Source organism: Coturnix japonica, chromosome 2, assembly GCF_054131305.1.
Source record: "Coturnix japonica strain WE chromosome 2, WE-NBRP24, whole genome shotgun sequence".
NCBI lineage: Eukaryota > Metazoa > Chordata > Aves > Galliformes > Phasianidae > Coturnix > Coturnix japonica.
Window position 1 is genome coordinate 105,392,370 of NC_140664.1, and position 25,613 is coordinate 105,417,982.

At 45.2% G+C, this 25,613-nt stretch overlaps 1 protein-coding gene across 3 annotated transcripts; it reads right to left on the minus strand.

The window, feature by feature from the left end:
- Window positions 1-83: 83 nt before the first annotated feature.
- NR1D2 (nuclear receptor subfamily 1 group D member 2) lies at window positions 84-25,092 on the minus strand. 3 transcript variants are annotated; one of them, XM_015853972.3, is made up of 8 exons: window positions 24,920-25,092; window positions 21,940-22,200; window positions 20,046-20,134; window positions 18,957-19,101; window positions 16,746-17,362; window positions 13,286-13,471; window positions 9,291-9,501; window positions 84-3,132 (listed from the first exon to the last, which is right to left on the minus strand). In XM_015853972.3, the coding sequence occupies exons 1-8, from the start codon at window positions 24,933-24,935 to the stop codon at window positions 2,936-2,938; spliced, it is 1,722 nt and encodes a 573-aa protein (XP_015709458.2). In that variant the 5' UTR covers window positions 24,936-25,092; the 3' UTR covers window positions 84-2,935. The 3 variants fall into 3 exon arrangements, with proteins under 3 accessions (XP_015709458.2, XP_085394522.1, XP_015709457.2); XM_085538396.1 differs by lacking the exon at window positions 24,920-25,092 and adding an exon at window positions 24,534-24,672; XM_015853971.3 differs by lacking the exon at window positions 24,920-25,092 and having other exon boundaries at window positions 21,940-22,371.
- Window positions 25,093-25,613: the final 521 nt, after the last annotated feature.

The following is a 25,613-nucleotide window of genomic DNA, read 5'->3' on the forward strand; positions in this document are numbered from 1 at the left end:
TGATGCCCGTCACCGCTTTGCTCATCCCCACGTGTTATCCTTCCCTCCTGACTCCGTACAAAGAACACAAACACAGCTTCAGCTTGCTGACATAATGCCCATATTTAATCTTTTAAAACGAGAACAAAAATCAAGAATAAAATCAAGAATAAAAATTTCATTGAAGTCATACAGTACATTAATCTTTCAGCGATGACCCAATCTACAGTACTCAAATGCCTGCCATGAAGTCTATTATCTCAGCATTTAACAAGTGTATAACCAGTGACACAGGAAAAGAAGAGCTCACGATACATGGCTAATACAAGGAGTTCTGATTTGCTTCTAAGAGTCCAGCTAGGGTTTGCAGTACGCAGGTCACTTTTGAACAGTACTTCTATCAGCTTTTGCATTCAGTCAATCTGTTTGGGGCTTCTTTCTGTTACATGAGTTTTTTCCATTATGTAGAGGAAGATTTATATCAAATGAAGTTGTACAAGTTCAATTATCTATCTATAGGCATAAATGGTCATTCTAACTAAAAATTTAATAAGCGGTAATTACTCAGTCCTGGTTATACATTCCTAAAGGCTTAATAATACAGTTTTAAGAAAAGAAAACAAAACTAAAGAGAACACAGTTGTAGGGTGGCAACCTCTGTGAGAAGCCTCCTTCCTTCCCCAAACAACCAAGGGTTAACTTTACTTTCTGCATTTGAAATGGGCCTACAAAGTCATTCCAGCTCCTAGATGATACAAGACACAACTGTGTCCTTTCTGAAGTCTGAATGGTTCGATGCGTAACTCAGTAAAGCTCTCATACAAGTAATACTGGTAGGATGCAGACTGTTAACAGATATTAGGACAATATGCCCTGGTAGCATATTTGGATAGCAATCTACAGGTATTAGGGGGCTATCATCCAGTGGTTCAGGCAGCGTGAAGCGGAACAACACTCCCTGCAGCAGCTGAGGAGGGGTGAAGGCGCGCTCCTCTGATTTAGCCAAGGCTGAAGCTGGTTGCCTTCAGTTCCCTCTCACTCAGCACCTGCCCCCATCTGCTCCCCATCCTTTGGGAAGAACGCTTACCGACTTCTGAGCAGAAATCCCAGTCCGAGGATGACCAACCAAGAGTGGGGGCCTGAGCTGCTCCTCATGCTCCTGGGGAGATGGAGGGAGGTCTGCAGCTCCTCCAGGCCTGCTGCAGCAGCAAGGGTTCCTATCTCTCACTGCTGCTCAAGAGCTGCTCCTGCATGGCCAGCAGGACTCCTGCAGTCAGAGGGCTTCCTGGCTTACAGCCTGAGCTAATGCACACATCTAGACATCACCAGACATTTAGTATGGCTTAGTTTAGCCCCGAGGGTTTCTCTCTCAGGTAGGCTAACTAAACACAAGAGTAACAGAGCATCTTCTTCCCATGTTAGCAAAACTAACACAAGTACTTAACACAACTGCTTTGACTTGTTTTAATCTCTTTTCTGGCATCAGGTCCTGCTACAAATGGCGAAAACCCATGGACAACTGCTTTCCTAGATGGAAAAAAAACAGCAGAATCTCAAGGATCTGCTTTGCAGTTTGCTACTGGCATGAACAAAAAGTCTCATCTGGGGGGTTGTGGGTTGTTTTTTTTGTATGTTTTGGTTTTTTTTAAGAAAAATATCCAGACCATCCAGTGCACCTTCCTTGCACATACACACATACGCACACACAGAAGTGGAGAGCTCCAGAATAACAGGCATGGGAACCACAAAGCCTGGATTGTGAAGAGACACAGGGAATCTCCCATTCCTATATTAAATTCTCATTTAGCGATGAAGCAGCAAAATGACACACGGTAAGAAATAAATGGTCACAGAACACACACACACACACCCAAATGCAACTATGGGTAAGCATTAGAACATATTTTTTTCTTCAAATGCTATTATTCATCTGATAGTTTCTTTCCGGCTGTGCTGAAGTTTTTGAAGAGCATCTGGTGCTTCTTTAAACATTAACAGAGTGTACGAACCTCAGTGGCCACGGACAGCCAACCTCAGTAGTGCCATGAACTGTCATCTCCATTGACGGTTCTCTAGAAGCCATTCCAGAAGTTGAATCTGACTCTGCCCCTTTGGTGCCACTCTATGTTGTTTTTTTTCCAAATTAACAAACACAGCTTATTAATGCAAATTTGATGTTTTCTAAAAATTAGAAATGCTCAGATTATTAGTTCAGCAAAATGCAAAGTGCATCTATTTGGTTCTTTCCATAGATCACCTTCTTTTGTAAGTTTAAATTCCTTCACAGTTTAAAATATTGTGAAGAAATTATATGTATACTTTATGTATAGAACTATTTATATACATACACATATATACACACAACTCTGTACTTTATAGTCATAAACACCCATTACTTAGCTATTTATATTATATACACATGGCATGAACACACTCAGTGAAGAGTTGGTGCAGGCTGAAATCATTCCATCAGGTTTAATGGAATAACAACAGTGAAACCATGAGTGAATTACCAAGAGACACAGACGTACATATATTAGATAAGGGAAAGACCAATTAAATCAGCTCTTTGATTTTCCTATTAACACAGGATTGTTCCCCCCATTCCACATTCCATATGTACACACGTAGCTATTCTGCATTCAGTTTACATGAGAGGGCAGTGGTGGTTCTTTTTCTAAGTGAAAGAACAGTTCATATTTACTCAGGCTCATTGCAACCTCTTCTATGGAAGTGCAGCACAGCCGGGTCTGGATGTCTTGGAGGACTCTGAATGCTGCACTGATGTTAGCTGAAAGCACCTGCTGAAGCATTATTGCATGGTTATGGAACAGCTATCAATTGCTCACAGTCTGTGAACTCTCTCTCCAGCAAGTGGTACAACTGTATAAATACGTATTATAGCACGAAACAGTTTAACACGAGGCAAGTCCAAGTACAAATGAAACCTAAAGGCCTATGGGTGAACTTTGAAGGCTAAGAGTTCTTCAGAGTGCATGTTGTTTAAGGAACGCAAGTCAGGTAACTTCAAAAGAAGTTTTGTGAAAATAGAGGCTTCGTTTGGGTGATTTTTCATGATTAAGGTCCTTAATGCACGGATTAGTGTCTCCTGAAGTGCCTCCACAGAATTGACATTTTCTATTCCAGAGCGATCTAAAGAAGAGAGGGTAGACAAGAGAAAAGAAAAAAGAAGAGACAAAAAACTGAACAGATGTAGTTTGCAATACAAAGCCACATTAAAATCTAATTCATTAGAACAGAAAAATACATATTTATGCCACAAGTTTCAAACTCAAATGCCAGAAATCTTCTTAAACATCATTTAGTATCAGCTTTGCAAAGTATTCATCTCATGCTGAACTGGCATATTCAGTCACCTTTTCTGTTCACTTACCTATGCTGCCGGAAAAGGACATACTGAAGCATGTACTTAAATGTTCTGCTGAATCACAACTTTCAGTACAAAGAAGGGACACAGAGCACTTGGAAGTAGACCTTTCAAGTGCTTCTCAAGGCTGGACGCAGAGCTCTATTTGGATATGGAAATCCCACTCAGGACAAGTCAAACTTGTTTTTGCCTAACAGGACTCCACAGGGCATAGAAGGTATACGACTTAATGTGACTGAGCACCAACTCTGACAGTGTTCCACAAGGAATTACAATGAAACATAATGCACCCCCCCAAAAAAATCCTAATAAAAGAGGAGGAATTTCAACATCAATCAATATTGCATTTTTACAGGCTGCACTCAACTTGCACCTAAAGCATCTCTTTCAAGAAAGCAATATTTTAGTATATGCTTGTTTTCCTTAGGTGGAGACTTGCCTAATCATGCACAATAGTTGATTTTTCGTTGTTTTTCTTAAGCTGTAGCCAGCTGTTCTTAAATCCCAAGTAAATTTAGCAGGATACATACATACACAAATGACAGACATGACCAGAAATGTGCTTCAGTGCATACATGTAGTTAAACACTGGGACACAGAACTGGGATGCAGTATTACAACAGCTTTCTGGAGTAGAACCAAGTCAGATCATACAGTCAGGGTGGGAACACCATCGTTATGCTGTCAGTGTCAATCTGACTGGACTTCTCAGGTGAAGAGTCCACAAAGTCCTTCTTGACTATTCAGTACTGTTCCCTAACATTATGGGAAGTAGCATTATACAGCCCACTTAATCCATCTAAAAGCGGTTAACTTGTCTTTTTTTCTTTTCCTGTAGAAAGATCATTCCAGAACCTTTTGTTCTAAGAATTACGAACCCTAATTAATATCTAAACATGATTATAAACATTCATTCCATTCTTCTGTAAGAACTGCCTATTAGTTTGATGGTTGCTCTTCAAAAGAGAATGTATGGGAATACTGAGCCAAAAAAAGCTTCTTTGCCTTTGTTAAGCAAACTACTCCAACTTGACCACCTCTGCAAAACCTCAGGCTTTGCTCTATACCTGAGCAGGGATGAAAATCTCTGAACGAAGATCACCAGGTGACTTTTCTCAATAATTCTGTGCAACCACAGCTCCCTCACCTCAGCAGGGAGGTAAAGGCAGTCCAGCCTCCCCTGGGTCACTTGCTGTAGTCTCCTCTGCTCAATTAACTCAAGTCTTTCTTCCCCCTCTTCAGACTACTTCTGGTTGTGGTCAGCTGAAGTTTTTCCCTCAGTACTATCCAAATAAAAGAATAATACAGGGTGTGCATTTCCTTTTCATCACCCACAGCTGAAAGATTATCTGATCACTAGACCCACACAAACAACATTCTTCCTGCTTTGCTTCCTCTTTCTTCAGCACCAATGATCCATCATGCAATTTCCCCTCCATCTTCAACAATTCCAGCTAACTGAAGCCATAGGCAAAGTATCCATTCATCCAGCATCATGTAGAGATACTTCTGACAAGCTTTCTCCCTGCTAGCACTGTTTATAGGCTTATGAGTATTTCTTTTTTCCCTGCTGATATTTTTATAAGCAAAAGTTAAGTCTTCTTCAAAGATACCTTAAGTCGTGCAGTACAGTATTTCATATTGGATCACTCAAACAGCACTCAACAATCACAGACTCCTGTCTGCTTCTGGAAATTATGTGCATCTTGACTACTATCCTCCTTTTCATTTTCTTTGTAACACTCATTCTTAGGTGAAAAAATCTCAACAGCCTTACTCTTCTACTTTCTGTTCTTCCAGCTACAGCTTTTTTCCCCTTTGCTTGCATCTCCACGTTCTCTCTAATGTTATACTTCATCTCTCTTTCCTTCTGTAATTGAGCTCCTTCCCCACATTATGGCAAATGACTCCATGCTTTTGCTTGAGGGATAGGATGCACAGGATCTGGTTTTAAATATTCTCTTAATCAGCACGTGCCCACAATCTCTGAGCCCCTTCTACTGCTGGCAGGTATCTTCCCCAGGAATGCCACAAGGTCCTTCCTTTTCTATGAGCTCTGTCAGGGGGCACTTTTTAGGCATTTGCTCACCTGTGAAGCTTGCTCGCTTATTTGTCCAAGTTATGATTACAATCATTTTCGTTTTATCGCAAGCTACATTGTAATGTCAGAAAATCATTGCATTTTTTGCATGTTCTGAACTGGCAGTGACGGTCAAGGTTACCACTGAGCCTGAAACGTGGTAGGTTTGGGCCCAAATATTAAGGATAATTAAAGCTGTCCTTTATAAAAACTCTGAGTTGCTCTATAACTTTCCCTGGTACCGAGATCAGGCTGACAGGCCTTAGCTTCCCAGATCCTCCTTATGGTTCTTGTAGATTGGAATCACATCAGCAAGCCTCCAATTCTCTGGGACCTCTCCAGATAACCAGGAGCTGGCAGATTGTGGAGAGCAACTCAGCAATCATCCCCACCAGCTCCCTCAGCACCCAAGGGTGGAGCCTGTCTGTTCCCATGGACTTCTGGCAGTCCAGATGGAGGAGGAGGAGCTCTGTAACTGTCTCCCTCCAATTCTTATCTATAGACACTCAACTTTATCATTCCCAACACCAAGCTCTTCAACATCAAAATACTTTTTAATATAAAGAGCCAAACCACCACCCTTCCTTCCTTGTCTACCTTTTGAAGAACTTGTGGCCATCCATCACAGCACTCCAGTCACGGGAGTGGTCCCACCACCTTCTGGTAATAGCAACTATGTCATAGTTAGCCTACCACACAATGGCTTCCAGTTCCACCTGCTTGTTGCCTATGCTGCATGCACTGGTGTGGACACGCTTCAGCCAAGTCATGTGCCTCACTCCCAGCTCAATCATCATTCCCCAAGGATCATCTCAGGTGAGCCCTGTTTTGTCCCCTTCCCCAATCACAGTTACTTTAAAGCTCTTTCAATAAGCCCTGCTAGCTCCTGCACTAGGAGTTGTTTCCCCCTTTGGGATAGGTGGGTACCATTAATGGTCAACACACCAGGGGGCAAGTAAACCACTTCATGATCAGAGAACCCAAAGTTTCTTCCTCAACGCCAGCCTCTGAGCCAATTATTCATTACTTGTGCTTTCCAAGCCTGTTCTATGTCCTTCACTGCCCCTGAAGGTATTAGAACAAAAAAATCACTTGTGCTCCCATTCCTTGAACTAAATGCCCTAAACCCCTGAAATCTCTTTGCATAGTTCACAGGCTTCTCTGAGCTATTTCATCACTGCCCACCTGAACTATGAGTAGTGGAAAGTAATCAGTGAACTTAACCAGCTTTGAGAGTTTTGTAGTTATGTCCCTGACCCGGGCCCAGGAAGGCAGCACACTTCCCGACAGCTCAAGTCTGGTCTGTGTATGGGGCCCTCCAATCCTCTGAGAAGGGAGTCACCTCCCACAACCACCTTTCTTTCCTGACAGAGGCAGTCTCAAGGCGTGAGGGTGATTGCCTCACCTTAGGCTCCCTCCTAGGCAGATCTTCCATCACCTCCTCCCTCACATCCCCTTCAATTTCCAGCATCTCAAACCTGTTCCTTAGTGGGAGCTGGGGAAACCAGGGTAAGCAGGCAGGGGGGACTCCTGTGACATTGAACTCCCTTCCAACTGTCTGACTGTGACAGGGCAGGGGGTCAACCATTTTTCTGGGGCTATCTCCCTGGCACCCTTCCCTCTGGCACACCAGCAAGTCACTCCATCAGTCAGCCTCCTGCTCACACACCCTGATGGTCATTAGCCTCTGCACCTCCTCCTTGAGCTCCACTACCAGGCTGAGCAGCTCATCCACCTGGAGAGCAGCTCATCCAACCAGCTCCATCCAAATGGAGACCTGAGCAGCCACATTTCTGGGCAGGCCCTCCATCTGGGTCGCCACAGTCTTCTTGGAAGAAGCCTGCTGTCCAGTGAAGACCATGTTTAGGCCTGAGGTCTCAAAGGCTGCCAAGAGGAAAGCCGGTCTCCTGAGCAAAGAGGAACAACACTTACACTCCTCACCACTTGACCCACCTCTGACATCCACAGCCGCAGCACCCTATGGGCAGTGCAGGCTGTGTTCACTCACTGAACTTTCCTGTTCTCAGTGGGCAGCAACGATAGTCACTCACCTGGTGTGCTCTGTGGGTAGAAGCTACCTTCCTCCCCAAGGCTATTTAAAGCTTACCACCAGGTGCCAAGGTCGAGGGCAGGTGATGGCATGTTCACAGGGTGTTTAAACTGCCGCTAATGTGCCAGCTCCACTCCTGCTTGCTCAGCAGCCCACCCACAAGCTGCCAGGCCTGCAGCACAAGAGCAGCGCTGTTGCTGGCTTCAAAAAAGTCTTATAAATAGCTTTTTTTTTTTAATTGGCCTTTTTCACTCCAGATCCCTTGCTCAGTGCAGTCTGAAGCTAGCCTCCACAGCAAAAACAGAATTAATTTCTAATAGAAATTAGAAATGTTCCAGCTAGGTACTGTCTCTAAGCTAAGCTCTATTGGGTGCCAGCAAGAGCATGAAGCAGGGCTTAAAAAGCTGGAGAAAGGCAGAGAAGTGTGCTTTTAACACAGAGTCTAACAGCAGATAGAGCCAATCATATTCAAAACAGACAGTCCAGAGCTTATGGTATTCTAGGGCCCTGCAGCTGAACAACAGGAAGAACAGCTGCGGCCTAGTTATGACATTGCACAAGGAGGGAGGAGGCCTAGTTCTCACTCCTTGTTTTGAAGCTTGTCTTCGGTTCTTGCCAATTTATTTTTGGGAAATTAAAAAAAAAAAGTAAAGCAGAGTCTGGAAAAGCCACTGAAATCCCAATTTCTCTCTGCTACCTGAACATTTTTACTAACAGACTACAGTGCCACACTTCCTTCACACTGCCCTTCCTTCTGGCTTTGAAGCTTGCAGATTCCCTACCACCCACTGCTCATCACCCCTGCATACAAGCAAAGAGGCCACAGCTGCATTCCATCCTTTGCTATCAAATTTCATTTAGGCTGTGTATAAAACTACTAGATTGAACTGTCCCACCCTGTTTACAGAGATCTTGTGTTCCTATGCACCATCGTTGAGCCTGTAGCATCCCTCACTGATAACAGAGACACTGATCTAAAGGACTCATGTTGAAGAGCACTTGCTCAGGAGGTAAATAGGTGGTCCCAGACATCGACTTTTTGTGTAAGAAATAGGCACTGCCAGCACTCCTGCTAGCAACCTCTAGAGAGCTCCTTATCCAGCAAGCATGGATTCTACATCTTGTACTCCAGGCATCATATGCAGAGCTAATGTGCCTAATTGTGAGCCTTTACATAATACTGCAGAAGTAAGTGCTTAATCCTTTGAATCTGGACCAGGGTGCTCCATCTATCCAGGGACTGAAAGAAGATATGAGGCCGGTGGAGATGTTAGTGGATTGGCAGACCTTTAGCTCTAAGAAGTCACGATGCGCATTAATAGGGCTTTATGCTGACATAGGCAGAGATCAAACTGTTGGATTTAAGACTTAAGTAAGATACGCAGTAGACTTCAATGACCGTACTTGGAAGTAAAAATACCGCTTTATCCCAAGACTTAGGCTGTCCAAGTCAGGACTAATTTCATTGATTGCGCCCTGTGAAACTTAGAAGAGTCAGACAAGTAGCTTCTATATAGTCACTGGGCAGCTATGAGATGCATTTTTAAATTCCACAGAAAGAAGCAGGAAAGCATAAGCCTTTGGCCACATTTTTCCAAAAGACAGTATTAGATGTAACAGATGTGTAGGAAAGTAAATTACAGGCTGCTAGTCTAGTAGTGTGAAACCTACTAGATCCGACTCATACTTGAAGTAATATATGCCATTTACAGATATACCATATACAGAAATATTTTAGTAGAGAATCATATTCAAAATTTAGCAAAGATGTAAATTTAATTTTCTCTCCTTACCAGCAGATACCAGGACAACTGCTGTAAATAAACTCATCTCCTCATCACTAAGTTGCAGGGCATTTAGTTTCTCACTAAATTCAAACATGGAATTGAGTAGATCACCAGCTCCCATTGAATGCAAGTCATCCACACTGTACTTCTTTCCACTGAGGAAGGTGACAGTACGCTCCCTTGCGTCAAACAAAGATGCAAACCGTACCATTAAAACCTGGTGGAAGAAAAAATAAAAAGCAGAGAAATATAAGTGGATTTCTAGAGAAAGAAGAATTAAGCAATTTAACATAATTCAAACTTTCATTCTTATCAATCGCTGTACAAGCATTCTGTATAGAAACTCTTAGCAAGCCATCAAGCTGCAGAAAACAGTGCAAGCTCTGCCCCAGTTGTATTAGAGAAACAAGCAAAAAAATAAAATAGGGAACAGACAGAGAAGGGGCTATAGAACACGAAAGGGAGGGAAATCAAAATTTAAGCATTAGACAGCTTGAGCCACAAAGACGATGCCATTCATAAATATGCCACTAGGACAACTTGCTTAAGCAGCTGAACAGCCAAAGGCACACAGAGCATTAGAACTGTTTTCTTGGCCACGCTTAATGAGCGGCAAAGTAAAGGTATTGAACCAGATTCTCGCTTGGTGTAAACTGGAGCAACTCCATTGAAACAATGCTGATTTACACCACCTGGTGATCTGGCCCACTAGGCATTCTTTAGGAAAGTACCATGCTGCATCACTGTTTCCACAGGAATGTTAATGAGCTCTGGTAGAAAGGAGCCGCACGTACAGCCTTCAAAAGGCTAAGAAAGCAGGGCTTGAAACAGCACCTGGTCTGTAGCTGCAGCTCGAAATACTCCTTTGGTACAAGCACCTGGGCTGGAGCAGTTGACATATGCTGAACTTACCCCTCTGGGCTGAAATTTCTCTTGTGGTTTTCTCAGCCGTATTGTGAAATGTTTCCCTGTGGAATGGCTTGTAAAGTTTCATTTGCTCATGTTCAACAACCTCATTTACATTTTCAAGGTTTAAGTTGCACACAACAGGCTTCTTATTTGCAGAAAGTGAACCAACTCACACTAGCTGAAACTTCAGATTTGCTGTAAGCTCTTGGCATGCCATCTTTTCTTTCTTACACTAAATAACTGCATTGATTTAAATGACATTTACTACGAATGAGAAAAACTGGGTTTTCAGCAAACACTAGAGCCTCTGACAAGCTTAAAAAACAGGAGGGTTCAGAAAAAAAAGAAGAAATTGGAGAATTCACACATCATTCATGCACGTTACATGACCTGCTGCTAAATTTAAACAGCCAAATGACATGCAGCAATCTGGATCGACACGTGAGCACTATATATTATTCACCTTAGTCACCTAAGCTGTATGTCTTTTGATGGCATTTACTACAGGGAGCAGTAACCTAGGCTATATGGAAGCCCTCAAAATACAACAAAAGGAGACTGGAATTGCAGACAAACAAAGCTGAACTCACGCATTAGCAGGAACCCATGTAAACTCAGCTCTTCAGTTCAAAATGCTATTCCTCTTAAAGAACAGGGCTTTAGAAACATGAATCACTAACTTCAAATAATGAGCAACTGGAATTAACACTAGTCTTCAAAACTGAAGCCCATAAAACTTTGTGATTTGTAGTAGGGCAAAACCCTCACAAAGAAGTTTCAATGATGCAATTCTAACTCAAGGAAGAATAGTTTAGACTACAATAAAGCACATGATTAATTCTTCCTGTTCCATCTCAAGCCAGACTCCAACTCGTACATGTCGAGGACATACCTGATGAATCCTCTCACCTAATCGTAGCAATATAAGCACATTAAAACTCCACACAGTCGAGCACTTGCTCACTTCCCTCCCACCTGCAGCCAAACTGCCAAGCATCTGTATGTACATCAACTGAGCTACTAGCCCAGTGGATCCAAGGGGCTCACTCTTCTAGTATTAATTACATTTTAGGCAGGGCAGCACCAGTTCAAGTTCAGCTGAGGTCCCCACTTCAGGCTCACTGCTACTCTCCTGAACTCCCACACAAAGCCAGGCAAATGCCACTACGATATACTAAGCTCCACAACACTCCCAGTTCTAAGGCGGAATTTTAGTTACATGCATGTGAATATATATAGCTACGTTGCTTCTGCACCCACATTGTTTCCATGCACCTTCTCATCTTCAAATGATGAAGCATTCCTCAAATATGAGCTGCTGTTAAGCACAGTGCCAAGACAGCCACACACTAGTGCCTGGGGAAGCCAAAATAGGCTTGGCAGCAATAGTTTTACTCAGGTTTTTCTATCAACATGCAGACAAGGGTATCCTATAGCTGAGTTACCCAGAAGACAAAAGTGACCTTGTAGACACCAGGCTTTGAAGATGCTTTTGCCTCTACTGAAATGGTTTCATTTATCCTTTTGTTTTTAAATTGCTGGGCAATGTTTTTGATTTTTTCTCTCTTGCTAAAATGCCACATAGGCTTTTAACTCCAGGTACCAGCTCACTAACAGTAATAATTAATTTTTCCTTATAGATGAGTGAATTAATTCCCCTGGATATAAAAACCTTCTTATCAGCAGTTCTTGAAACAGGCTAAAAGGCATATGAAATAAGGCTTAGAAGAGCCTGAGATGAAGAAGTGCCAAGACAAAACATTTTACTTGCAAAATATTAGTTTGGCTTTAAGTTACATGAACAGTTCAAGCCTGATTTTCCACTTTCTTTGAAGGCACTGGACAGTATCCCAACTTTGCAGAGGAAGGAACCAACATTTCTGTGTTAACAGCACAGCTGAGGCTGAAGTAGTAAAAACACTGCTCCTAGCTAGAGAAGAGTTTTAGATTCACATTAAAAGTGAATGATGAATCCAACAGCTAATAAAAAAAAGCCAAACACACAACAGCTAAATGGAATAAACAGAGAAACTGACACACTTCAAGCACCAAATTTTCCAGTCTATTTTGTACCTTCCAACCCAACAATTATCCATTTTACAACTAAGCTGTGTAAGAGACCTAACCCATAAAAAGAGAAATGTCTTTGGTTCAGGTAAATGCAAAATCTAGTAATCTTCTTTGAAAGATTAAATCAAGTAAACGAGAGCAAAAGCATCACCAAACCCAACTCATTCAGGAAAGCACAGTAACATCAAATACTTGAGACTTATCTCTGTAACTGAATTCTCATTTATGTACTTATAAAATGTGAACTTTGTCAAATAGACAATAGAGTCTGGAACAGCAACTAGATCCCTAAGTAATGGTTCCCTTCACGAAGGTCACTAATTATATAACAGCACAAAGCCCTCTGGCATCATTTCCAGTTTAAGACCACTAATTCACATATATGTAACAACTGCACGTCGGTGAAATTAAGCATGAGGACCTGGTAGGATTGAAGCCTACAGTAAGTCAGGCTGCAGCTGGTACATGGTACCTGCAGAACTGCAGCAGTTATCAGCAGTTAACAGTTATAAGTGTTCGTGCCTTGGCAGATTATGGAAGCTTCAGCAATCCCCAATTGCAAAGACTTGTGGATGAAGATGGATGCCCTGGCATTGGCATGGAATGCAGTGGAAGAATGAAGGACATGGAGACTGATTAAAATATTCCTCTATAGAATCGTTAAGTCAATTGATGGCTTTCTAAACTATCCACCCTTCCAGATGCAGCCTGCTCCTCTACAGGCTAAGCAAAAGTAGCTATCAAATCAACTGCTGCTACACAAAACATAAATGCTCCTCATTAACTGTTTATTAATGCCCAGGGAAGCAGGAATGATAGAAGGACTGAGTACTTCGAACATAGCTGGAACAAGGATAGCTCATCATCTGACTGGACAGCACTGGACACCATCAGCTTAAGGAAAACTCAGAGCATCCATTAAAAAAAAAATTATTACCTGATTCAACACAGTTTTATTTATTTTTTTTCTTAAGGAGGTCAAACTGACAGCTTGTCAAGTCTGCAATACACAGTGGTCTCACCTCAAAGGTCCCAGCCTTCAGAAGGTTAACCTGGTCATGTTGTGTGAGATCTCGGAACCCTGGGATGCGCTTGGCAAACTCCACCACTTCTTTCACTGCAGGAGTAAAGCTCAGCGAGAACTCTTCCCAGACTTCATGGCCAGACTTGTTTGGGTCCACGTGGGGAGTCTTACTCATTGGGCAGACCTAATGTTTACAAAACACACGGAGAGAACAACTCATAAAGATATCGTTCCAAATAGTGAAGAACTGTTGAAAGAAGTAGATTTATTCTCCAAGAAAGCTTCACAATGATTCACAGAGATTAGAAAAAACACACAACAGTATTCCTCAGTCAACTCCCTAAGCAATGTTTGCCCCTCTTCCTTAAAAAACAACAGAAGGCAACCAAAAAAAACCACCAACCAATCCCCCCTAAAAGACACAAACTTGGGAAGTCCTTAGCAGAGTGTTTCTAAACATTGTTTAAAGACCTTGGAGAACTGAAGTTGTGTTATTCTTCCTGATCTCACTCATAGCTGATATCTGGATTTCTCTAACTTGTATTATCAATATAACCTTGCAATTCATCATGATTTCAAAAATCACCTGTAATCTCCCCATCACTACTATGTTCATTCTCGTAGATCTTTCTTGTTTTACAGGCACTTCAAGTGATTCAGTCAAGGTGACCAAGATGTCAACAACAGAGCAAGGAACTGAGCTATGGTTTCCTGAGTCACAGGCTTACACCTTCCTTACCAGAACAACCTTCCCACCCTATGTGTTTGCTTTTAATTGTACCACTGAGGAAAGACCAAGGAACTTGTATTCCAGTTTTGCTCAATCAGAAGATGACAAAATGCTCTCTATTAAATAAACGTACATTAACTTTTTGTAGGAAAGTCTGAACACATCTAATGAGATCAACACATTCATCAAAGCCGACTTCCAGAACACTCCCCTTGCAAAGAGATGCTCTGAGAGATTTTCATTTCTGCTTTACAAAACTTACATCTCGTATCAAAGTTTAAAGCTTTTAAGCCTTACTTTACCTGCCACCGAGGACAAGAATTCCTTTAAGTATTCTTCAGAAGCATACCAAATGGTATGGGAAACCCTACATCATATCATCAAAGCAAGGATAGAACAATGGAACAGTAATTGCTCAAAGTTTTACTGCTTGCAGGGCATCTTGAATTTGTCCAGCAATTCTTTGGTTCTGACATCCTAAGATCTGCTACAAGAATATGCTCAATAGTGCACTGGGTGTATATGGCATCAGAGCAGGAAAACCAAGATAAAGATAGATATTTCTGTACTTCCTCCCACCAAGTATCAGTTACTAAGTGGGCATTCAACATGCAGAAAGCTCTCGCCTTTCACTTTCCCCTGAAAGGCAGTCAAGAAAACTGCAGATTTCTTGGTTCACTTGTGATACAGAATGCTGTATTCCTGAGGACAACCCCCAGAATCCAACTTTTACCTCTAGGCTGGAAGAGGACCTTTTTGATAAACTGAAAATCATCCTGAACCAAAATAAAACTGCTTTTCATCTGGAAATACTTCTGACAAAAGATCTTGGCATACAGTCAGAAGCAAAGCCGACAGTAACCACTGCTGAACTTCATGCAGTTACTGTTACAAATGTAGTGCTCACTTAAGATTAGGTTCAGCACACCAGGATGGATCATCAACAAAAGTTCCAAGTTCTCTTCAGAAAGATCTACCTGGATGTCATTCTGATGGAGGAAGTTTTGCTGCTCGCGCAATCACAAGCTCTTCTGAGAGAAGCTTTTTCAAGAACAACTATAAGCAGTGCTTTTCTGTTTGTGTGTGCACACATGTGCATGAGCACATTGGAAATGTCAACAAGCAAAGAAAGCAAAACAAAAAACACCATGCCCAAAATGTGTCTCTGTACTGTTTCAGAGACAAATCACACTCCCTTGCAGCTACTGACTCATTTTGGTCAGATCCTGCTCTCACTGAATTCTCTGGCAAAACTTCTGTTAATGTCAGGGGTGCAGTGGGAGAGTGCAGTTCTCCATTTGACTCGGTTTTGTTTCCTCATTGCAGGCTATGTTAAACCTCCCTGCAGCTGCTATACACAGGTCAAACTGACTGGTTGGGTCTCTGCAGGCACAGCCACTCCCTGCCTGCCCACGCTGACAGGTTTAACCTCTGCTTCTTAGGAGTGCCAAGAATGCCGTTGTAATGACTCCAAATACTTTCCCTGCAAGGAAGAAAGGTTGGGAATTATTGTTATTTGCTGTGGTGCAGTGCCCAGAGTCTGCAATTAGAGGTCAGAGCCTGCTAGAGATGGTCCACATATGCAGTAGACAGAGAAACACCAAAATCCTGCCTGAAAACAAACAACCTTTATAATATGGAGGTTTTTCCAGAGGCTCACAAGCACCTGTGAACAACCTTTACATACTAGGAGGAAGAAAAAGACTGGATTCAACCACTTCATGAAGTCCAGCGGTCTGCACTTCTCACCAGCAATGCAGGATGAGCACAAGGATGTTCCCTCTTCCCAGGCAGTTCCAATGATAAAGAGAAGGACAATCTATTTTAAAGACTTAAAGAACCAGTCACCTGGATAGCAGAGAAACAGCAGGTGCAATGTAAAGGGGAGGGACCTTTGTTAAGGAAATGCAATAAAACAAGAATAGTTTTTCTTAAGAACCGAGTTAGAAAATGGTCTACCCAGAAGCGTATTCAGAGCCTCCCCTGTGCAAGTACTATGAATATCCTGAACTTCTCTCAAGTGGCTTAGCAGCGTATCTTCCTTCTGCCTCTGTTCAGATTTGAAGATGTTCTAAAGGAGACGGATGCTCAGCCTGTGGATGCCCACTGAACCCCTATGTTACATGGCCTATAGTGAACTAAGCTCATTCCCATAATGAATAAATAACACACTGCCTACCCAAGAAGAGATTTTAGATTACAATAGCAAGGTGCACAGCTTGACTAACTTCAAATCCTAGCCCTGATGTTTCACTGCAGAAATTTGTTTGCAATACCTTTACAGAAAATACAGCATATCTGACTGTGTAGATTACTTTAAAATGAAGTCTTCAGAAGGTTTCACAGAAGAAGGGAACTTACAAACTCATAACAACCATTTTCATTCTTAAAGCAGTTAGAAAAAAAAATAAATTGACTTTTCTTCAAGCAGTACCCTCTGATATTAGTCTATTTACAGCTGGCCAGAAACTGAGTCAAGAAACTCCATCACTTGTCTCATTTCAAATCCTGTACACAACTGGAGCCATTGCTCTCCCTCATCACAGGTCATGCTATTAAACTTGTACGATTATGTCAAGCTCCAGCAGTGATGCCAATTAATTGCGTGCAGCTTCACTGACTTAAAAGGGCACAGCTGAATCTATTGTGAAGTATTAGTATTTGAGGTTTAAAAAAAAAAACAAACACCACTAAGCCTTTCACCAAGTGAAATATAAGGTCAATATACCAGATGCATTCTTCCTCCAGTGCTGCATGAATAAGTGGTATTTCTGTTTGAAGAAAAGACATCTTCTGGGATTCTATCGCACAGTCGCTGAGTGTAACCGTTGGCGAAGTTCATGCAGTGGCCATTTGTGAAACATATGGCGTGCCCACTTGGATAATGCATTGTGCTTCTCCCTTTGTACTGTCCGCCTAGGTGTTGCTCACTTTCAGGGTACTGAGGGCCACTGAGCCCGCTAACACAGTGCTCGCTGCTCAACATGTATTGTTCAGTGTTCTTTGACACCCTCTCCCCACTCTGGGACTGCATCATGTCTGCTGGGTTTTGAGACTGTTCTTGGTTGTACATGAAAGTATCTTTGTGGGCCCTAGTGACCATACCAATCACCTCTTCCTTAGCCATGTCAGAGCTAGGAGGAGGAGAAGGGCTTTTGAGGGTTTCCCGCTCTTGTTTGGGTTTAGAGGAAAGGTCTTCTTGAGGTGCTTGATCTTGATGTTCGGCTAACGCTTCATTGGGTAAGTGACCGCTGAACTGACTGTTCATCATGGTTTTCATGGCACTCTGCATTTCAATCAGCATCCGCTGCTTTTCACGTTTAGGAATGCGGCCAAATCGAACAGCTACCAAGGAGAAACAAAAAGTTTAAGTCAATCCTGAAAGTGTTAGAACAGGCACAGCCATCAAACCAAAATGGAAAACACACACACCCCAACCAATAACGCTGTTTTAAGGGCTTTTACTGATCTCACTAACACTACAAAAGGAGTATTACCGCTGAAATCAAAGAGCTCCTGGGCACAGGACAGGCATGAGATATGAATTATATGCTGCTGTTTATGTTCAGAAAGAAAGCAGCTATAAAGCACAATCTGTCAAGCCTTTTCCCCTTTTGTTACAAACCCAAGGACTACACACACAGTTGTGCTGGTTAATTAAATGGCAGGCTTTAAGACTGGATCAATTAAATGAGAACAATTCTGTGTGCTGACAATCAGCTCAATTTAAGCACGGTTCATACAGTATTTGAATGTAGATCCGACAAGACAATTCCTTATGGTCTAGTTATCCAACTTGCAAAAACAACGAAGAGAATTGATGCTGAATTGAGCTTACCTGGGCAAACTTTCCTGATAACTTTGCCTTGACAAGGACATTTTCTGCTGCAAGGGGACGGGCATCACTGTGGCTGCAGCACATTTGACCCTGAACTGGGAAACCTACAACTGCCTTTGCCACCCTATCCAACCACAGCCTTACAAGGGCTTATAACCAGTTTTGACTGATGCAATTACATTCATACAGTAGTCCCTCATTAAAGTAAGTAAACCCCTTTCATTAAAGCAGGTGCAACCTTGTGCACAAACAGGCGCCCAGGGGATGAAATAACTCCTGTGCACAAGAACTCAGAACAATTACTTTAAATAAGTTTTAAACACTCCACCCACTAAATTATTAACAGTCCAAGATTCCTAGTTCTTGTGAAATAAAAATCCAGACTAAACCAAAAAGTGGCCCAGAAGACAGAGTTCTGTTTGATATCAGTAAGTTGCAGCAGACTGACAAACTACACTTACCAAAAATAGGTCAGGAGGAGCAGACAGCCAGCAAGGTGACCAGACACTCAGCTCAGCATTATCCCTTCCTCCCCACCCCCTCAAGAAAAATAAGAAGAATAATACAGATATATGCTTGACCTATGCTCCCAAAACCGACACCTTCACCTCCATAATGGTTACTCTTAGCCTATCCCAACTACCTGAACTCCAATGGACCTGGTCCAACTCATACTAAAAAGCTGTCCCATTTAGTTAAAAAACAAAGAAACAAACATCCTGCCCAGGCAGAATTTCCTGTTGAAAACAATAATGCCAGCAAAGAATCTTGCCAGGATTCAGGAAGGATATGGGTTAAAATATTACCTCAGTAAAACAAGGTCAAGACTCCTGTTATATCTGCATCCCTAAAAGACCACTGTAGCACACCTCGCTCTGTCAATCCCCAGGGAAGGGAGGAGGGTTCTTTGGCTGGTATTACATTACCAGGTCAGGAAACTTACAGGGCAAGGTGGCAAACTGATCTAAGTGCGCTTTGATAGGGAATCTGCCCCTGATAATATGATCAGCAGCATTTCTGTCATTAAGACTCTTAGCAATGAGTTTTGTGGTGGGCAGCGTATTAACTCGCAGAGGACTGATGCACAGTTCAGGAACGTACCATCTCTTGACATTCCAACAGACAGACACTTTTTGAAACGACACTGCTGGCATCTGTTTCTATTCATTCTCATTATAGAGCAGTTGTTATTCTTCAAGCACTTCTTATACTGGATGTTTTGCTGAATGCTTCTTCTGAAAAAACCCTGTAAACAAGCAACAAAACCCCCACAGTTTTTATTACAGAGCATGTCAAACCCTCCTGCCAAGATACACCCCTCTGTAAGCACAGAGAACTTCACCTCACCTCATCAGCTGCTTCAGGCCAGCAGCCCTAAGTGAATTTAAAAGAACCTTGCTATTCCTAATGACTTACTTCCCTTCAGTGTGTGATCCGCATATAAAGTAAACTAGTTACGATTTCTACCTACAGGAGATGCTAAGGTGCTTCCTGCATAGTCAACATCTAAAAGCTAAATACCTTACTTTCATTGCTGTACTGCCTGTTTATGAGATATGTCCTCAAACTCCTATGACATCAAACACAAAGGTGAAAGCCAGAATCAGTTTCTTTAATTTCAGTTCTGTTTCCAGACTATGGAGACTATCTCACTGCACCATACTACATTCAGGAGGTAATTCTTATACAGCTTCTAGCCCAAAACTGACAAACTCCATCATGGAACACAACATCTGCAGCATTACAGTATCGGAAAATATATCTCTCTTGATGCATGAGCATCCAGTTTTGGTTTTATTCCCATGGTAAAAGAACTGCCTTTCCAAAGCTGTTTTGTTCTGTGTCATCCCAGGTTACAACTCACATACCCACTATCTCCTAATGCAGTTAACAGTCATGTCTTGGCTGACACGGTCCTTACCACCTGTCTCCAGTTCTTGTTCTTTGCCATGCACTCCATGTCAGGCAATACTGGGTAAAGAGTGAGAACACAAAGTACTGCAGAGCTTGGAGCTTGGAAAACACTGTGAATCACTGAGTGGCTCGTCCACTGCTAGAAAATTCTCAGATTTAACAGAGAAGCACAGCTACGCTTTATGATTTTCAGCATTATCGCTGCTTTTCCCTTGAGGAAAAAACCTTGAGGAAATGCCCTGTACCAGCAGGAAGATGAGAAGAAATATACCTCACCTTGCAGCCCTCACAGGCATGAACACCATAATGAAATCCTGAAGCAACATCTCCACAGACCTTGCAAAGAAGAACCATTCCATTGAATTCTAGAATCAGAACAGAACATTCAAGGATACAGAAAGTCAGTGACAACTGCAGGAACACACTTCCAGCTTTTTAAAACCTGGACTAACAGCAAAATGCATCAGCTCAGTTGAATGCACAAAAAAAAAAAAAAAAAATACAAAAACCAAACACAGAGAACGATCAACAGAAAGCAAAAAAGTATGAAAACCTTGAACAGTTCAGAAGGTACCGGAAGGGGGGGAAGAAAAAAAGCAAACAACCATGAAGCACTCAACAGAACAGGGAGAAAGCGTGTATTCACTGGACTTTGAATCACTGTAGCACTGTACGCATTTGTAGAAAAAGAGTCTGCTTACACTTAGCATTTTAAAAGGATCATTTAGGTAACTAGGCCACCGAAGCTTTGGCTCAATCTGTCTTTCCATCAGGACAAGGAAGCAAATATAATGGCTGCAGTTTCCTCAGCTGAGAGCAGACATCTTCCCTCACACGCTCCAATCTGAAAATACCTTCTTAACTCTGCAAACATTTACGGGTTGGCTTTCCAAGTTTCTGCCTCATTTTAATTCAGTTTACCAATAAAGAATCTTTGCGGATCCTTAGCAGTGGCCTAACACTGTTTTTACCAAAGCAAACGGGAGCTTTACCAATGACTTCAATAAGCACAAAGTTACCTTAACGCTGAGTAACAGACACAGTTGGAATTACTCCAGCAGAACCGTGTTCTATCAGAAAAGCAAATTTCTTTCACACCTGGGTTTCACTTGTGAAGAGAATTTATTTCCTCGTATGGTTTTGAAAAAGAACCAAACCACAGATTTTCCATATTTCATGTAACTGATACTGAGCTAAACCCATGACCTACCTATACACCTACAGTCTACAGCAGCTTTCATCTTCAGGAACCTCTGCTTATAGCAACAACCTAGTTGCCAGTACATTTAAGGGCAAGTAAAGGCTCTTAGTAAGAAGTTAGTGTAGTAACATGAGAAGAAAGGGAAAAAACATGACACGTTTTTGAGGTAGAACTGTTGTATACCAATTATAGTTTCCTATCAATTCAAAGCAATAAAACAATTTAGCCGGTTAAAGAATCCAGCTTCCAAAAGTCCAGTCTGAACTCCAGCTGAGTGTTTGTAGGAACACTCAATAAATGCTGAGCCCTGCCCTTCCAAAGCCAATCCAATATATTTCCTTGTTGTCGTCTTTTCTGATGAACAGAGATAATATAAAGCAAATAGTGGTAGCTGCACTGCTAAACACATTTTGCGAGGCTACCCTTTAGTTCCAGCTTATGAGCAAACACTGGTAATTCATTCATTTTGTTCCTCAGAGAAATTCAGGGGGATGGAAAATCAGCGGGCAAAGGTGGGAGTATAAAAAATAAAAAGGAAGCCAGATTTGCAAGACAGCTCCATAAATACTCCTTCGGGCAGCCTCCAATCACAACTATCATCCCATTATTAAAAGACTTTAAGGTGACACAAGATTACTTCATCACATCTTTTTAAGCGAGGGTTCAGTTTTTATTAAGATCAATTCTCATTAGTGAAAACTGGCAGTAGAGCAGGACTGTATTTATGGCCTGTCTGATCCAGCAGCAAGGAGACCCTCTCGTCTACCAGCACTTGTATGGTAGTACTGTACCATACATATAACACAAACATTAAAAAATGAAAAAAAAAAAAAAAGACAAGACTTTGGTACATGCTGTCAGAGGAAGCCACAGAGAGGAGCTGCTTGTAATGAGTAGAACGTATAGATCCACACTGTAGGGATGTAAAGGGGGGAAAACAGTAGTTTCACAAACAGGCACCAGACATACTTGTGACTCCGTTATGGCCTTTTGTCAAGCCAGCAACACCCGACTGGCTGGGTTTAACAGTCTCCTCTAGCCGCTCACTCTTTGGTGCCCCATCGGACCCCTCGCTGCTCCGACCATTGCAGCTGCTTTCCGAGGAGGAGCTGTTCGGAGAAGATGGTACAGGCGAAGAGGATGACTGGAAACCGCTGTCTGAGCTCTCGCTGTGACATGAGGCTGGGCTAGATGCTGAGCTCGAGGAGCTGATGTAAGCTATCACACCCCCTAAGGCAAGAAAAAAAGGCGGCATGTAGTGACATAACAAGCAGACATGCACCACGGCCATGTGAGCCACGCCATGACCCAGCACCGCCAGACCCGGCTGTCACGTGTTCCTGGACGCACTCCTTTCCAGCGCTCCCTCGTGCTCCTTCCTCCCCATCCGTGTGCAGCGGACTGACCTCCAGATCTCACCCATCCGCCTCCCTGCTGCAGCAGCCACCCTCGGGTTGAGATTAGATAAAGCGACAGGCGGAGCAGCGAGCGGGCAGGACAGGCAACGGGGACAGGGCACGAGGCCCAGGGAGGGGGGTTCCCCGGGTGCCCTATGAGCAGACCTTGTCTGGAGCGCACGTGGAGGCTGGGGAGAAGACACGATCTTACATCGCTGCAGATCAGAAAGCAAACAGGCTGGGTTAGGGACAGAAATAGGGCAGAGCACACAGGCTGCAAGCCAGAGGCACAGAAAGGAAGGGCTGGGAGGTGCTCACGATGCAGAAGGGAAGAAGCAGGCAAAGGAAAGAAACAGCACTGCAGCCTGGTTAGCCTATTTAATGTCATGTGTCCTACTGCAAGCTCTTGCAGCACTTCTAGCAGCAAAGGAACTCCAGCTGCTTGCTCTGCACAGGATACAGGAGGACAGAGACTGCTTGCAGGCTGACACTTGAGGATGAAACAGCTTTTTGTCCTCAGGCAGACATGGAAGCAGCTCTGCTCTTTTTTCTCGCTTGTTAAGATGAGAATTGTTTTCACTTCACCTGAGTTTGTCACTAAGACTCATTATTTCAAACGTCAGTTCAGAAGCACTTGATATTTCACACACACAAGCCCAGCAGCAAAAGCCATGCAACTGTTTAAACAAATGACAGCCAGCAAGGTCAGGCTGGACCAGGCTCTGAGCAACCTATCTAGCTGTAGGTGTCCCTGTACACTATAGGGGAATGGGAGTAGATGGCTTTTAAAGGTCCCTTCCAACTCAAACAGTTCCACGATTCTATCTCCTCGGTTCCATACTGATCTAGGTGTCCTCCCTGCAGAGAAAACTCATCACACTGGAGCAAGGAGTGCCACACAACAGGAAGAATGGAGAACTGCAACAACGGCCACACACTGACTTTATTCAAAGGAAAGAGACATCTGTGCCAGCGGAGCCCCTGCCCAAGGAACAGAGGCAGTCAGGGGTCTGTGCATCAGCCCTTCCACCAGCCTCCCTCCCCACAGCCCAAAGCTGCTGCACTGTTATACAGTCCCAGGATCCCAGGAAGAGCTGGTGTTTGTGGTAAGAAATGTTGATAAAAGCAATGGAGTGTTCCAACAGCCCTCTCAGCATTCTGATGCCAGTCTTGCCAGCCTGTTCCCCCTCTAACAGTTCGCTTTCCCTACCAAAGGCCTCACATCCCATGTGCCACTTAATGAGCAGGGGTCAACCCAGGCAGCCACCTGACAACTGTGCCTGCTGTTCCTCCTGCTCCTCAGCCCTGCAGCCATCCCCAGGCAGGTGCTCTGGGAGCACCCCAGGCAGGGCAGCAGGCAGCCAGGCTCAGGCTCATGGTGCCACGGGGCAGGAGGTGCCAGGGACACACGGGTGCAGGCAGGTAGACACGGGCGCCAGCCTTATCTCCTGCAGGAAGCGACGCCTCTCTGCAATGAGCCCAGTGCCACCAAACCCCGGGTAACAGAAAGAGACAGGCTTCCCCGAGGGATGTCACGGGAGGGCACAGAAGGAGCACACCGATGACAGGGCTCCTCTTTATCCCTTGTTGTTCAGAAGCCTGAGGAGCTCCAGGGAGCCGGGCTGTTCCGACATCACTGTGGTTTCCCAGACAGCTGGAGGCCCCGCCATCCCGGCTATCCCAGCAGCACAGCCCATTTGTGCCCGGCTCCCAGCGTCCTTCACAGCTGACCAACAGCGCGGCCACCCCGCAGCCGTGATCGCCGTGATCCTCGGTGCAGCCTCACACCCCTCCAGCCCACGGGGGGACCCGCAGCCCCGCAGCCCGTCGGGGCGCGTTCAGCCTCACAGCGAATCGTGTCCCTCTGCACCGTGCTGGCGCTCAGCACGGGCCCCAACAACGCGGACAGCGGCGCTGCCGGGCGCGCAGGGAATTCCAGCACCCTCCAGGAGCCGCGTTGGCCCCGCAGCGCCCGGCTCCGCTCCGGACGCGGCTCGGCGGCCCCGTTAGAGCCGGGCACGGCCACGTTACACAACGCCTCCCCCGCGCAACGGCACCGGGCCGGGCCACGTGAGGGGCGCGCGGGCCGCCCCGCCGAGCACACGGCCGCGCGCGTGCGGCCCCCCCGCCGCTCGGCTCGGCTGGGCTCCGCTCTCCTCCGCTCACCCCGGGTCGGGGCGGGGCCGGGGCCGCCGCAGCCCCACGTGTCCCCCCGCGCCCCGCCGCCGCCCCGAATGTAGGTCACCCAAACGGCGGCCTCCTCCTCCTCCTCCTCCCTCCCGCCTCACGTGTCCGCGCCGCCCGCCGCCCCGCGCCGCCGCCCGTCGCTATTATGCAATGCCCGCGTCACCGCCCCGCACGGCCAATGGTTGCGCACGCCGCGCGGAACGTAAACACAGCGCGCACATGGCCCGGCCGGCGGGGCCATGTGAGGCGGCCGCGCTGCCGCACAACCAACCGGGGGTCGGGGCCGCGCCCGGCACCGCCGCCCCCCCCAGCGCCCCGCGTCCCCGCGCCCCCCCTCCACCGCCGTCCCCCGGCGCCCCGCTCACCCGCGCTGACTTCCATGGCGCCGTTCGGCCGTAAGGCGCCGCCGTGTTCCGCGCTGCCCTCCGCCGCGCTACATGCGCTCCATGCGCTCCATACGCTCCCGCTGCCCGCCGCTGCTCCGCTCCTGTCAGAGCCTCCCCGGGCCGTGCCCGCGCGGCGCCGTCCCCGTTCCAACAAAAGCTGGCGGCCGGGCGCACACACAGTGCGGCACAGCCCGGCCCGCCCCCGCCAGGCCCCGCCCCGCTCCGCCCCTCCCGCCCCCCTCACCCAGTGACACACTTTCCGCGCGGTGCGGGGCGGCGGCGCTCACGTGCGGCGGGCGCGTGCGGGTGGCGGGGGGGCGCGGGGTGACGCGGGGACAGGAGGCGGCACAGCGGGGGGGTTAATGGCGGCAGGACGGGACGGCGGCACGGGGCGAATCTCGGCTGTGCTCCCGCGGCTCCTTCCCTCGGCACGGCCGGTGCTCGGATCGCGCGGAGCCGCCCCTTCCTGCCCGTGTGGGGAGGCCCTCCCGGCTCCGGAGCGGGCACCGGGGGCTCCTTATAGGGCGGGTGGGTCCAGGTGGGCCTGGTGCCTCAGCAGCTGAGCACCGCGCTTTGCAAAGAGGAAAAGTACGTTGACATGAAGAGTGCCGAGGGCAGCATCCCTCCTCAGCAACCTCAGCACCCCCAGCATCCTCTGTTTGTTTCTGTCACC